We start from the raw sequence: 16,201 nt of genomic DNA, 5'->3' as shown, positions 1-16,201 counted from the left end.
TTGCTGACACTCGCCTAATTCGTTAGAGCGACAAGTCAAATAATCTGATGGTGTGTGTACCGAAGGTCTTACAGTACGCACACCACACAAAGAGATTGGTTAGGACATACAACGTTTGGATAGTTTCTCACCGGAGTCTGGGTTGATGCGCGCGCGCAGCTGCAGCTTGGTGCCGATGGGCACGGCCTGGTCCACGGGCAGCTCGCCGCTGAGGTTGCCGACGCGCGCCGGCGGCGCCTCCTTGTACAGCGCCACCTCGTACTCCAGCCGCCCCGGGGACTCCTCCGCCACGCCCGACACGCGGGCCCCGTGCGCGCTGCACACAGCCGGAACCTGCGTAACTCAGTCTGCGGTGACCACTGGTGGCTTGTGCAAAATTTTACAAAAGTGCTACAATGTGGGGGTTTATAGCCATCTGATTTACAAGGGTAGTAATCGTAACTACACTGAAGCGGCAAAAAAACTCGTATAGGCAAGCGTATTCAAATACAGAGATATGTAAACAGGCGGGATACGGCGTTGCGGTCGGCAACGCCTATATAAGACAACAAGTCTTTGGCGCAGTTGTTTGATCGGATACTGCTGCAACAACGTCAGGTTATCAAGACTTAAGTGAGTTTGAACAGCATCTTCGAGGTAGCGATGAAGTGGGGATTTTCCTGTACGGCTATTTTCACGGGAGTACCAGGAATATCATGAATTCCGGTAAAACATCAAATCTCCGATATCGCTGCATCCGGAAAAAGATCCTGCAAGAACGAGACCAACGACGACTGAAGAGAATCGTTCAGCGTTACAGAAGTGCAACCTTTCCGCAAATTACTGCAGATTTCAATGCTGAGCCATCAACAAGTATCAGCGTGCGAACTATTAAACGAAACTGCGGAGCTGAAGGCCCACTCGTATACCCTTGATGACTGCGCGACAAGACCTCGCCTGGGCCCGTCAACACCGACATTGGACTGATGATGACTGGAAACATGTTACCTGGTCGGACGAGTCTCGTTTCAAATTGTATCGAGCGGATGGACGTGCACAGGTATGACAATCTCATGAATCCATGGCCCCTGCATGTCAGTTGGAGACTGTGCAAGCTGGTGGAAGCTCTGTAATGGTTTGGGGCGTGTGCAGTTGGAGTGATATGGGTCCCCTGATACGTCTAGATACGACTCTGACTGTTGAGATGTACGTAAGCATCCTGTCTGAGCACCTGCATCCATTCATGTGCATTGTGCATTCCGACAGACTGTGGCAATTCCAGCAGGACGACGCGACACCCCACACGTCCTGAATTGCTACTGAGTGGCTCCAGGAACACTTTTCTTAGTTTAAACACTTCTGCTGGCCACCAAACTCCCCAGACACGAACTTTATTGAGCATATCTGGAATGCCTTGCAACGTGCTATTCAGAAGATATCGCCACCTTCTCGTGTTCTTACGGATCTATGGATAGCCGTGCAGTATTCACGGTGTCAGTTCTCTCCAGCACTACTTCAGACGTTAGTCGAGTCCATGCCACGTGTTGCACCACATATGCTTGTTCGCAGAGGCCCTACATGATATTAGGCAGGTGTATCAGTTTCTTTAGCTCTTCAGTGTAAATTGAATATATTAATTTCACGTATACAAACTTAACTGTTTAAATATATTTAAAATTTATAATTAATAGTTTAAAATTGTGAGGAATAGAAGAAAATGAAAAACTTATAGTAGCAGCAGGAATCGTACCCAAGCTGGCGAACTGCCAGTTGATGCACTTGACCACTTTCTTTTTTGTGAAGTTTACGAAATGCAGTTGACCACTGTTTTTCTCAAGTTCACCAAAAGAAAGGTAAAATGAATGCAACATTCGAACAGAAAAGGGCTTGAACACTTTATCCAACTCCTTGACGATTAAATACCAGATACAGCATATTCGAAAAAAGCTCACTTTGCGGGGCATCATTTAACTTAAAAATATATCCTCCAGTAACACAATGGCCTAAAGTGGACATAATTCATCTCGTTGTCTCTTCTGGCATCGGCAGCACTTGTGCGACGAAGTTAACCTTTGACGTTGTTCTGATATTGACAAAGAGTACTTTTTGTGTCTCATCAGATTCCTAATTTAGTGTTTCTGTATAAATGCAAGCATACTCTCACGAATATTCCTGTACCTAACAGCGATCATAAGCTTCATGTTGCTTCTGTATTCAGTGCCCAAAGCATTTCGTTTTAGAGAGCGGTCTTAGCTGGGCGTGATGCTTCACAGAAAGGCCGCGTCCAATGTTCATACATAATTTCAGACTTCCTCGTGTTCAGCTTCGAAAGTTTGTGTTTATTAGTGATATGGTAGAGCTTTCCCTACTTCTTGATCGTTCGTGGCAAGAAAGCGGACATTATCTGCACGCGTGTTACAAATAATTTTGTTCCAATTAATGAAGAATCCTCGTAAATATTGCGTCAGTGTGCCAAGCAAGAAGAGTTCAATGGCAGTGGCAAATAGAGCCATCGACATCGGACAACCCTGTCTCACAGAGCTGCATATTTTGATTTCTTTACTCAGCTTATTATTGACCACTGCCCTTGTATGACGCCGGCCGCGGTGGCCGTGCGGTTCTGGCGCTGCAGTCCGGAACCGCGGGACTGCTACGGTCGCAGGTTCGAATCCTGCCTCGGGCATGAGTGTGTGTGATGTCCTTAGGTTAGTTAGGTTTAAGTAGTTCTAAGTTCTAGTGGACTTATGACCTAAGATGTTGAGTCCAATAGTGCTCAGAGCCATTTGAACCATTTGAACCTTGTATGACTTTTACCTAGAAGTTCACGTAAAAAGTTTGTAACATGTATTGGAAATCTCATTGACTGCGTGGTGTTTATGTGGTGTCACCGCCAGACACCACACTTGCTAGGTGGTAGCCATTAAATCGGCCGCGGTCCGCTAGTATACGTCGGACCCGCGTGTCGCCACTATCAGTGATTGCAGACCGAGCGCCGCCACACGGCAGGTCTGGAGAGACTTCCTAGCACTCGCCCCAGTTGTACAGCCGACTTTGCTAGCGATGGTTCACTGACAAATTACGCTCTCATTTGCCGAGACGATAGTTGGCATAGCCTTCAGCTACGTCATTTGCTACGACCTAGCAATGCGCCATTATCAATTGCTGTTTATCTTGTGATGCATGTACCGTCAGACCGATGTTCACCAAATATGGATTAAAGTTAAGTATTCCAGAAGCTACGTACTTTATTTGCTAGTCTCCATTACTTGTCCTGTTCCAAACCTCACGCCATCCTGCTTGAGCTTAAACGCGTACCTTTCGGCTTCCTCTCATTGTGGGTTGGCGCTCTGGCCAATCCCCAACAGTTTATGTAATATTGGTGGCTTACACTGTCGAGAACTTCTGCAAAGTCAAGTGATACTAAAGCACACTTGATATTGCAGGCCTATACAATGACGATTACATCTCTGTACTAACATAATTTGTGGAAGAGCTTTCTGTCCATGCCTACACTTGTCTGGTACCGACCCGTTATCGTATTCATTAACATTTGAAGTCTGTGGAAAATGATGCATGTCATGAGTTCATAATCACTGTTCAGTAACGAATTGATCCAAAACCATCAACTAATCTGCTCTCTGGATGTTTAGGGATTAAGGGGAGGTTTACTATATTTTGGTTCAAAAAATAGATTTTTTAAAATTGCATTTTTGGATCCATAAAAGTGTTTAAAATCCACCCCTGAAGCGGTTTTTTCGAATACGGAATGGAAATGTCTGTTATTCGCGGTTGAACAAAAAAATGCACCTGCCTGAAATCGGCCTTTTTTACGCACCAGTTTTTTCCTTTCGGAGGACGAGTTATTGTGCCGATGCTTGGGAGGAAACACACAAAATACAAATGAAACTTTGAACGCTTGTGTTTGGAAGTTAGCCCCCAAGCATTTGCATTCTGGTGCGAAGACTGTGGAGATTGCGACTTTCCTGACACTGAGTAGCTTCAACGAACGGTATTCAGAATTTCTGAAGACCTTGACAACGATGGACGTCACCCTGGGACTCTATTCGACGCAGTTCGCCAAGCATTCGGACGACCACCAGATTCAAGCGGCCGAAAACCGCTTGTCACCGGCCGTACGAGCGGCTCTGCAGCAGCGCAGGATGGCCCAGATCGAGCAGAACGCCCTCTATGAGGAAGAGGAAGGACTAGTTTATGGACCCGGAATAGCAGATTGAACGTACGTTGCATAATATTGCATTTATATGTAGTCAAAACTTCAAACGCGTTTTTCTCGAAATAACTTTTTTTTTATCGCGTAGTACGGGAACTTCAAATTTACTGAACCGATTGGCGTGATTCTTTGTTTCCGACGAAGCTAACTAAATTGTCTAGGAGTTGTACCACTTTTATTCCGATCCATCAACTACAAATATTTGTACTTGGCCGACAACGTCGAAAAATCGATGAAAAAACCCATTTTTTTTTCAAATGGCAGGCATTTTGTTTTTTAAGGTCCAAATAACTTAAGCGAGGTACAACTCCTAAAGAGTCTTATACACTTCGCTAACGTCAACTCAATTTTGATTTCAGACGAGCCGGCTGACCTGTGACATACTGCGCGTGGAGGTTTACATCGAAATTTTCTTTCGTTCCGACGGCACTTACGCCTTTGCTCTTAGACATTTCCAGTCGAAAAAAATTCAGTTTGTAGAGAAAATATCAATAAACATTTTGACCAAATTTGAGATGGATGTCTATAACATATCCCGATAAAATAATTCTCAAAGAACATGCTTTTTTACGGCCAAAGATAGCAAACCTCCCCTTAACACAGCGATTACTTCCACGAGCTCTTTAGGAACATTAAAATACATACAAAATAAGTTAAATTTCAATTCTAGTTGATATACATGCTAAAATTCCACGTTGATGCCGACTAGTCATAGAGTTTTATTTGTTGAAATTCATGCTATAGCACATTCAAGTCCTTCTTCAACGATTTCATTCACGAGGATTTCGACTTCACCAGCGCTTAATTCTCCTAGCAGGTTTTGCAGTAGTTCCTGTCGTATTCCTTCATCGGTGTGTTTCACTGCCACCAGGTCCTAAAGGTGTTTATGGACTGCATATTGCCGTCACTTAGCTTTAGATATGTCATATTATCCTTTTCCCTATATTATTTTCACAGACGACATGGAACATGGATGGTTCTTCTTCGTCTATCAAGTGTTGCCACAAGGACGTTATTTTATAGCCTTACACGAGTGTAAGTTCTAGGTCCATAACTCTCTGACACAGGTAAAGTGCAGTTCGGTTGTTTTCTTTTGCCTTAAATTCTTCTCCCCTGCATAAATTCTTAACATTTTAGTTATTTTTGGTTTGACATGTTTTAGCCACCATTCTGTTACCGAATTGTATCGTGCCAATTTCCTTTCGCATTTCCTCCATGTTTCGTCAAAATCACATCGACATTCTGCATCTTGGAAATGAGTATCATTGAGTTTTCGGTGAGAAATGTTTCTTGCTTACTGATGGCTGCACTACGTATACAGGGTGGTCAAGAACAGTCTGAAAAGCTTGTAAGGCTGTTGAAGGGTAGGTTGTGCTGAGAAATAGTTGTTAAGAAAAGAAAATTCGATACGTTGCGCCGTTTCCGAGTCAAATAGCATTGAAGTTAGCCAATGAGGCTGTTGCACGCAAATTCAAGCAACCCGCCAGAGATGGTGTCACCAAACGTGTTCATCGTTTGGATTTACAAAATCAAACAAGAGAGCGATATAAAAATCCGGAGTGGGGCTGTAGTAAGGATCGAACCAGATCCAAAGGCTGAACAGTCTCGTGCGTTATCATGTACGTCGTGAGAACAACTGACATTAATTGTACTTCGCAGGCCGCTTGAATTTACGCGCGGAACGGCCTGGTTGACCAACTTCTGTGCTAGTTAGCTCGTAAACAGCGCAACTTATCGAATTTTTTCTTAAAAATTATTTTCAGCTTGATCAACCCTGCAACATCTTTACAGGCTTTTCAGACTGTTTCTGACCACCGCGTGTATGCGGCATGATCAGAGAAAATTGTTGGCCAATCTTCTAAATGTAAGTCTCGATTTATTAAATGTTCTGCAACATAAATTCTGTCGAACCAACTGGCTGAGTGGCTCGTGTCGTGTGTGTGAACCAGGTGCTCTTCCGTGCGTATGTTACCAAGTATCAAGCGAATGATATGTTCCAGTTCTGCGGATTTGTTTAAGCAGGCAACTGAAATCACCTGATAATGTTATGAGCACTGAGATAACCAGCAAAAGCAGTTATGAGTACATTATAGTCTCTCTCTTACATTATAATGGTCACACAATGGAACGTGTCAATGTTTCTTATTTCGCTTAACATAACTGTATACTGAATGTTTAAACTCATTTCAGCACCGTAGCGAGGACATTTTATTCTGCTCATGTTCTTTACACAGTCATCTGCATCTGTGTTCAATGCTGGTATGACTCAGTATTTATATATCTTTTATAGTCACAATGTAACTCAAAAGAGATTTGGCTCTACAGTCTGCATAGTTATAGGAAAATCCTACTTTATCTCTCAATAATTCTTGGACATTCAATAGAACACGTTGTGTTACTAATTATTTTATATAATGAAACGTTTTAGTTGATCTTTAACATCAGCTTGACAACTTTTGCAAAGATATATTTTATTCCTATGTGCTTTACACAAAGTCTTCAACTTAATGCCTTTGCTATCTTAGAATCTTTCAAATAATATTTTTGATTTCATTACCTATGTGAGCTGGAGCACGTTTCATGAACGTTGAACAAAGTGTGAGATTCTCTAGAACTTCTACAACTCAAACATAGTGCATGCACAACACAAAACATGAGAAATTTAGAAAAACGCACAATAGAAATATTTGATGAATGTTTCGTCCAGGTACGTAAACCATCCATGTTTTCGCCAAATTATATGTTAAACAACTTCAGCATCTGTTTGGGTAGGCTTCTGCGGTCATTGCCACAGTCGGGAAAATTCTTTTTGGTCTTGACCGCATTATCATATGCGTAATACTTCCGATGTTCCGCGACTATTGCAAGTGGTCTTCCTTAGGGTGTCTTTTACGGTAACTACCGAATGAGGTTTCTTCCCCTTATTGTTATTTCACCCCCCTCGCCCCATATGGGCCGAGGGTGTACTGTCAGCAGTACAATTCTTCGCTCTTCAGCAAGACGAATTAAAAAATGTACAGGGAGAAATGCAAACAAAATTTGGGGTTGCTTTCTATTTTAAATTAAAAATCAGAGATGGACAGTTAAAAACTACAGAAATATGTACATTTTAAAAACACATCGCTGGGAAGTGAAATTCTTCATATAAAAACACTGAAACATGAAACCTTTATTTAAAATCTGAAGGACCTTCACTGGGGTGAGAGGTGTTGCTGGAGGAGAGACAATATTCCGCAAGGTTGAGGGGTGTGGGTATGAAGAGAGGGGAACTAAGGAGATTAGGGGTAGGAGCTGAGGTGGAGAGTGGGAAAGACAGATGAGTAGTGTGTCGTGTAGGTAGGGCAGTGGTTGCGAGAGGAAAGGGATGGGGATGGATGGAGATAAAAAGGAAAGAGGAGCCCTGATGTACAGTGGGATACGTAGGGAAGAGTTAAAGTTAATGAGAGGGATAAATTTGGAGGCGGATCTCATTGTCTGGAAGAGGGTCTTGGTTAAAGTTGGGTTGGGATAGGACATGGAATGTGTATAGGTGTAGGGACAGAGGGATGTGTTTATGCATTTGTGAAGCTGCCGCAGCATACCAGCTTTGGTGACCAGCAGGGAGTCAATAGGGTTACTGGTAACTAGTTTGTGGACAGTGCAGCAGATATGTAGGTGTTCAGTGTGGTTGAGGAGGTGTGAGAATTTGATGAGGTGGTAAAGGATCCAGGTGGATGTGGAAAGCGAGACAGAGCGCATGGCGTTTGAGGATTTGGAAAAAAAACTTGTAGGACTTTAATGGGGTAGAGATCTATGCAACATTTGCATAGCAGAGTATGGGTCAAATCAGGGTTTTTTAGGTGTGAAGAATAGTAGAGGGGTGTAATCCCCAAGTTCGGCCTGTCAGTAATTTTAATAGTTTTAGTATATTGTGGGTTTTCTGTTGGATGGTCAGTATCTGAGGTTTCAACGTTAGTTGCCAGTTGAGGGTTAGTCCAAGATATTTTAGAGTGTTAGGTAGCTGTATAGGACGGCTGTAAATGGTGAGATAGTAGTTATGGAGGCACAAGTTGTGGGTGGTTCGTCTTATAATTATTGCCTGGGTTTTGGAGGGGCTGATCTTGAGGAGATATTGGTTATACCAGGAGGTAAACTGACTGAGGTGAATTGAAGGGATCGTTGCGATTTCTGGAGTCTAGGATAGAGGGTGAGGAAAGCATTGTCATCAGCGTACTGAAGGAGATGTACTGGTAGGGGTGGTTTGGGCATATCAGCTGTGTAAAGGAGATAGAGGAGAGGAGAGGGGGTGGAGCCTTGAGGCACTCCCACAGTGGGGTGGAAGGTATGGCAACTGATATTGTTATTAGTGACAAAGCGTGAGTTATTAGATAACAAGGATGCAATATGGTGGACATAGTTAATTGGAAGTGCATATTCTGGCGTTTGAAAAGGAGACCTGAATGCCATAGTCAGTCATAGGATTTTTCAAGGTAGAGGGACACAAAAGTAATGGATTTATGGGAGTTGAGTTGGTGGGATAGGGGATGTGTGAGGTGCATCAGCTGATCATCAAAGGAGAAACTGTGACAGAAGACACGATGGTCAATGTGAAGAATGTGGTACTGGTTCAAGTGTTGATGGATGCATCAGGAGATGATGGCTTTGAAGACCTCACTAAATACTGAGGTGAGGCAGTTGGGGCAGTAGGAGGAATTATCTGTTGGAGGTTTGTGGGGTTTGAGGAAAAGCAGGATTTTGGATGTTTTTCATTGTTGAGGATAGTAATCTGTGGAAAGGATAGTGGTTGCAAGAGTGATGATAAAGGAGAGGGGGCATTATCTGCGGTGTTGGTACGTAATGCAGTAGTGGTTGGGGAGGTGTTTCGTTTTTTTGTGGAGTACTTTTTACATCACTCGCCATAACTGGTGTATTTAATTCTGTGTGTAGTATGTTGTCCAGGAACTGGAAGCTGGGAGGCAGAATTGGGACAGTGGTATTTGCTTTCATAGATGACAGGGAAAAGATAGTAATCAAAATGTGGATATCAGGGATGGAGAAGATGTCAGACAGAGTGATGCAAAGTGTTTAGCTTTGCTCAGGTTATCAGATAAGGGGTGGTTATCGAGGAGAAGAAAGTATTAAGGTATGGGGTTATTGCCAGTGAGTTGATGGAATGCTTTCCAGTACTTGGAAGAGTTAATGGGGAGCATAAGGTAGAATTTGGTGCATGTCTGGCGTCAGTTCCAGGATTTTTTTTTATTTAATAAATTTTTGGGTATATCTCTGTATTCACCAGTGACATGTGAGTGTATACTAGTCAATAGTCTGCAAGAAGAAGTGGTGTATATGATGGGATTCTCAGAGGAGTAGTAGGGCTTATGGGGCGAGGGAGTGGCTGTGAGGACATGTGGTCTTGGTAGAAATGTGACAAGGTCTACAGCAGGAAGGATGTGGCATGAGGGATATCGTCAGGCTGCTAGAAGCACAGGGAATGGCTTCCAGTCTAGGTTTCTATGGTTTCCTGATAGCCATTCCAGTTGGCACGGGAGTAGTCTTGGATAACTCTTCAGTGGAGGTTGGGGTGGTGTGCCAGATGGTGAGGTTATGTGGAGGAGATGGTGAAGAGTACAGGTAGGTGTTCACTTCCACTCAGATGAAGGACTTCTGCAGTGAGGTGTCCAAGGCGATTGGGAGATGTTAGGATGACATCAGGGATGGTGCTGCTTTAAAGATGGGTGTGGTGTGGGGTGGGGCCAGTGTCACCTTGCAGGGAATCAGTAAGCTGTGTGGGGGATCTGCTATGGATATTAAGGTCTATGGCAATAATGAAGATGGAAAAGGCATGATCTATATGAGTGAGGAAGTGATACAGGATGGAGCAATTAGGTTGGATGTAGTTGGTGGCACAGGTAATGGTTAGGGTTTGGAGAAAGAGGGTGATGATAAGGTGATGGTGGGAGTATTGTATAAGAGTTGTAGCTGAACAGGGATGTTCTTGTTGTGGCCAACTATAACTCCACCTCTGGCCAAGGGAAGAAGGTTATCTGTGTGTGGAAGATATAGGGAGACGTTTGGATGGTGTGATAGGGTTGGAGGAATATATCGTTAAGGATAAATGCATGGATGTTGCGTTGAAATAGGTTATTCATTAAGTGATGTTTAGTAGTGAGGAGAGAGTAGACATTGGAGTACAGAATTTTGTGTTGTTATAAGGGTTGAGAGTGTTCAAAAATATGTGTGGAATCTTATGGGACTTAACTGCTAAGGTCATCAGTCCCTAAGCTTACACACTACTTAACCTAAATTATCCTAAGGAAAAACACACACACCCATGCCCAAGGGAGGACTCGAAACCCCACTGGGACCGCCACACAGTCCATGACTGCAGCGCCTCAGACCACTCGGCTAATCCCACGCAGAAGGTGAGAGTGGTTTGTGTGGATGAGGTCTGATGAGGTTTAGACAAGGGTATCGAGGTGGGTGCAAATGAAGTGGACATGGTTGTGGGAGGATGTCGATTGGTTCTTGAGATGGAAGATGGTGTGGGCAGCAAGGGATATTTGTTGGAGCGTGTATGGACTTTGGAATGGGTGGATATTTTGGAGGAAGATGTAATTATTTGATAATATCTTCAGCTTTGAGAGTTGGGCAGAGGGAATTGTTGGGTGAGTGGAGTTATCAGTGTGATGGATTGGCACAGTGATCTCAGGTTTGGTAGGTTGTGGCTTAGCTTTGCATTTTGCCGAGTAAGTGGGATGGGAGTCATTGCAGGTGTTTCAGGTAGGAGGGGATGTTAAGTTAGGGTGCTGTTTAAAAAATCTGGAAGGTTTTGCAATGTGGACAGCTACGTGGGTTTTTACAGTCTGCAGTAAGGTAGTTATTGTAACAGGGACATTTTTGGCAGCGTTAGGACTGAGGACGGGATTTTGAAGGTTTGGCCTTGTGGCGGTGGTGGCAGACCAGGGCTCCCTCTTTAAGGAGGAGTTCTATGGTGACAGCAGATTCAGAGAAGACATGGACGAGGTGAGTGGGGCCCAGGTACAGACTTCTAAACCCGGGTAGTTTTTCTGCTCAGATGCCACTTCCTCATCCTTGATCTGAAGGTCGACCTTTGCGATCACTGCAATGAGGCTTGGAGGACGGAGGGGAGGCTGTGGTTGTTTGGCCCTGGGTGTGATGGTGAGAGGTATTAAGAAGCCTTTGGCATCAAAGTTAATGTGAGGAATTTCGGAGAGTAGGGTGGTATGGAAGCGGGGATTTACGGACTTAAGTGAGACAGAATCTTTCCTTGCGATCATTTGTTGTCTGAGAAGTCTGGGTAGGTAGTTTTTGATGTCAAGGGTGAGGGATTTGGGTTGAAGGAACTTTGGGTCAGGATTGGGAGGATGAAGATGTAGATGAAGGGGAAGAAGTTGGAGAAGGAGGAGTTGTATCTATTTACTGAGTGTCGTCAGGTTCAGTTTGCAGTTGTTTAGGTGTGGGAGTGGGAGATATATCAGTGGTTTGACTTTTGTATGTTTCTTAACAGCTGTTGGTGGAAAGGATGGTTGTGGGATTGCGGGTGAAGGAATCTGACGTTGTTGATGGTCACCTGGGAGTTGTGCAAGTCCTCCAACAGGGTTAGCATGGCTATTGCAGTGTGAGGTAATACTTGCGACGTCATTTGTTGCAACTGTTACTCAGTGGTGGTGACACATGAGATAGTGTTGAAGATTGTTGGTGACTATGGCTGGAAGAGAAAAGCGAGGGAGAACTGGGGGCAGAGAGAGATCCATGTGTTACTGCTGCAGTAGGACAGGACACTGTAGGTAAGGCGGGATAGATGTAGCGGGGAGGATTAGAGGATATGCTCCACATAGTGACAATGGGACCAGGAGATGGAGAGGTGTATGTTATTGACATAGTAGGGTAGTCCATGGTGGAAAGAGTGATGAATGGCGTTGACTGCGGTGAGTGGCCACCGAAGCGATGCTGGGACGACGGTGGCGAGCTGTGGTGAAGTTGTGAACAGTGAGAATGGCTCCGATGTGACAGAGATGGCAGCAACTATGTGAGGCGTGATGAGTTGGCGGCGACAACAGTGGAGGCGGTGGCGATGATAAACAGGCGACGGAACGACAGTGACGCTGATGGAGGCCAAGACTGGCAGCGAAGATGGGGTGATCAGTGGCGAGAGTGAGATGTCGATGCGAAGATGATGACTGGCAGCAAAGGTGATAGCGGTTAGGCAGCACTGGCAGTTATGACGTTGGCACGTAGCGAGGACTGCCAGAAAAGACGACGCCGACGGAAACGAAGACGACTGGAAAATGTTCCCTATCGGAATTTAAACCCTGAGAGCAACCCAGGCAGTTCTTATTCACGAGAGGAAGAGGGGTTCCAACCCTCGAATGGTTAAATGAGAAAAGTTTGGTTCTTATATACCGGCGGAAGTGGCTGTTATCGGACTCTCATAGGCTGTTGAGGATAACGAGGAGGAGTGTTGGAAGACCTTTATTGGTGTTTTCATTACTTCTTTTCATTACTTCTTTTCATTACTTCTTTTTATTGGCGGAAATAGACGTTCTTGATTGGTGTTTTCTTTATTGCTTGTCACTGGCGAAAAGAGGCGAATGGGAAAGGGGTGGCAGTAGTGACGTAGAGCTGTTTCCTTGCTGTCACAACTGCCGCCCATTTTCCTTTCGCCTATTTCCACTAGAGGCAAGCAATAAAGTAAACACCAATCAAGAACGTCTATTTTTACCAATGAATGGGAAAGGGGACTTGCCGTAGTGGCCGAAACGTCGTTTACACATTGACGATGGAGTCACAGCCACAAATTAATTTTATTGTCAATCTTAACATCTTTTCCTGCATGATTCCTCAAATTAAAAATCTTTGCCATTTGGTTTCTGAGTTAAATAAAGGGTTCGAGGGCCCCAGAATGGAAGCATGTGAGTCATCGGACGATGTATTTTAAAAAAATCCGAAACCAGTAATGGTTGAACGTGAATAAGCTCTCTGTACAATACTTGTATATAGCTGCTTCATTTAAGTTATGTTGTCGTTGTTGTGGTCTTCAGTCCTGAGACTGGTTTGATGCAGCTCTCCATGCTACTCTATCCTGTGCAAGCTTCTTCATCTCCCAGTACTTACTGCAACGTACATCCTTCTGAATCTGCTTAGTGTATTCATCTCTTGGTTTCCCTCTACGATTTTTACCCTCCACGCTGCCCTACAATGCTAAATTTGTGATCCCTTGATGCCTCAGAACACGTCCTACTTCTTGTCAAGTTGTGCCACAAAATCCTCTTCTCCCCAATTCTATTCAATACCTCCTCATTAGTTATGTGATCTACCCATCTAATCTTCAACATTCTTCTGTAGCACCACATTTGGAAAGCTTCTATTCTCTTCTTGTCCAAACTGTTTATCGTCCATGTTTCACCTCCATGCATGGCTACACTCCATACAAATACTTTCAGAAACGACTTCCTGACACTTAAATCTATACTCGATGTTAACAAATTTCTCTTCTTCAGAAACGCTTTCCTTGCCATTGCCAGTCTACATTTTATATCCTCTCTACATCGACCATCATCAGTTATTTTGCTCCCCAAATAGCGAAACTCATTTACTACTTTAAGTGTCTCATTTCCTAATCTAATTCCCTCAGTATCACCCGACTTAATTCGACTACATTCCATTATCCTCGTTTTGCTTTTGTTGATGTTCATCTTATATTCTCCTTTCAAGACACTGTCCATTCCGTTCAACTGCTCTTCCAAGTCCTTTGCTGTCTCTGACAGAATTACAATGTCATCGGCGAACCTCAAAGTTTTTATATTTTCTCTATGGATTTTAATTCCTACTCCGAATTTTTCTTTTATTTCCTTTACTGCTTGCTCAATATACAGATTGAACAACCCTGTCTCACTCCCTTCCCAACCGCTGCTTCCCTTTCATGTCCCTCGACTCTTATAACTGCCATCTGGTTTCTGTACAAATTGTAAATAGCCTTTCGCTCCCTGTATTTTACCCCTGCCACCTTTAGAATGTGAAAGAGAGTAGTCCAGTCAACATTGTCAAAAATTTTCTCTAAGTCTACAAATGCTAGAAACGTAGGTTTGCCTTTCCATAATCTTTCTTCTAACACAAGTCGTAAGGTCAGTATTGCCTCACGTGTTCCAATATTTCTACGGAATGCAAACTGATCTTCCCCGAAGTCGGCTTCTTCCAGTTTTTCCATTCGTCTGTAAAGAATTCGCTTTAGTATTTTGCAGCTGTGACTTATTAAACTGATAGTTCGGTAATTTTCACATCTGTGTATAATGACTTATTAAACTGATAGTTCGGTAATTTTCACATCTGCTTTCTTTGGGATTGGAATTATTATATTCTTCTTGAAGTCTGAGGGCATTTTGCCTATCTCATACATCTTGCTCACCAGATGGTAGAGTTTTGTCAGGACTGGCTCTCCCAAGGCCGTCAGTAGTTCTAATGGAATGTTGTCTACTCCCGGGGCCTTGTTTCGACTCTGGTTTTTCAGTGCTCTGTCAAACTCTTCACGCAGTATCGTATCTCCCATTTCATCTTCATCTACATCCTCTTCCATTTCCATAATATTGTCCTCAAGTACTTCGCCCTTGTATAGACCTTCTATATACTCCTTCCACCTTTCTGTTTTCCCTTCTTTGCTTGAAACTGCGTTTCCACCTGAGCTCTTGAGATTCATACAAGTGGCTCTCTGTTCTCCAAAGGTCTCTTTAATTTTTCTTTAGGCAGTATCTATCTTACTCCTAGTGAGATAACCCTCTACATCCTTACATTTGTCCTCTAGCCATCCCTGTTTAGCCATTTTGCACTTCCTGTCGATCTCATTTTTGAGACGTTTGTGTTCCTTTTTGCCTGCTTCATTTACTGCATTTTTATATTTTCTCCTTTCATCAATAAAATTCAATATTTCTTCTGTTACCCAAGTGTTTCTACTAGCCCTCGTCTTTTTACCTATTTGATCCTCTGCTGCTCTGACTACTTCATCCCTCAGAGCTACCAATTCTTCTTCTACTGTATTTCTTTCCCCCATTCCTGTCAATTGTTCCCTTATGCTCCCCCTGAAACTCTGTACAACCTCTGGTTTAGTCAGTTTATCCAGGTCCCATCTCCTTAAATTCCCACCTTTTTTTAAGTTATAACCCTTGTAATTATACCATACCCACGTTTCTCATGGTGTCTGTTTTCACAAGGTAGCACGTTAATGCTCAATAATAATGACTGAAATCTATGTAGCGGGACAGCAAAATACTGAGCAGTGGATGTCGTATTTCTTATGTTGTGTTTCTTACTGTGGATTCGAGAAAAAAATGAGGTTGCGGTATATTACGAAATTAAATTTCTGATAAGAATGTGTCAGGTCGTTGCATAAATTCGTAGCGTTTTTGCTTTGCATGTTGGTATTCCGGTTGCTATGGGTTTATTTATCGATTGTGAATTCTTATTTTTTTGTTCACTGTTGCTGTTTGAGTTAACATTATTTTATTTTGTCATTTTGAGATAATGAGTGGAGCTGTGGACGCTAGAAAATGGAGTACCACGTAGAGGAATCGGAACATCTTGGACACATTCTTCCGTTTGAGTTCAATAGAGGCGTGACAGCAGAGGAGGGAGTAAGAAACATTTGCGCTGTATGAAGGGATAATGTCACTGGACAGAACACGACAAGAAAATGACTTTCTTGTTTTAAGGAGGATCACTAGGATCATTTTGACATTAGTGACTCTCCACGTTCAGGAAGACCTTCGGTGTTATAAGAAGATCTTTTAACACTTTAATCTACAATGACTAAGATCAGTGTACTGGAGAACTGGTAAATGTAATGAACTGTGATCATTCCAGCCTACCATCGGGTGACATTTGCATGCAGTGGGGAAGGTTCAACAATCTGTTGTGTGGGTACCTCATGCTCTAAGCCGAAATGACAGAAATCAGCGGTTAGCCATATGTGCATCTCTGCTTGCTCGTCATAATTGTCTC

At 43.3% G+C, this 16,201-nt stretch overlaps 1 protein-coding gene across 1 annotated transcript in view; it reads right to left on the bottom strand.

Annotated features, from left to right (window-relative positions):
• LOC126474456 (uncharacterized) overlaps positions 1 to 16,201 on the bottom strand; it is a 304,482-nt gene that overhangs the window by 154,001 nt on the left and 134,280 nt on the right. Inside the window, exon 4 of the mRNA XM_050101929.1 lies at positions 132 to 316. Within this exon, the coding sequence (XP_049957886.1) occupies positions 132 to 316 (185 nt within the window). The remainder of the gene's footprint in view (positions 1 to 131; positions 317 to 16,201) is intronic.

This window comes from Schistocerca serialis, chromosome 4 (assembly GCF_023864345.2).
Source record: "Schistocerca serialis cubense isolate TAMUIC-IGC-003099 chromosome 4, iqSchSeri2.2, whole genome shotgun sequence".
Taxonomy (NCBI): Eukaryota; Metazoa; Arthropoda; class Insecta; order Orthoptera; family Acrididae; genus Schistocerca; species Schistocerca serialis.
The sequence above is the reverse complement of the archived record's forward strand: the minus strand, read 5'-3'. Positions and strand labels throughout refer to the sequence as shown.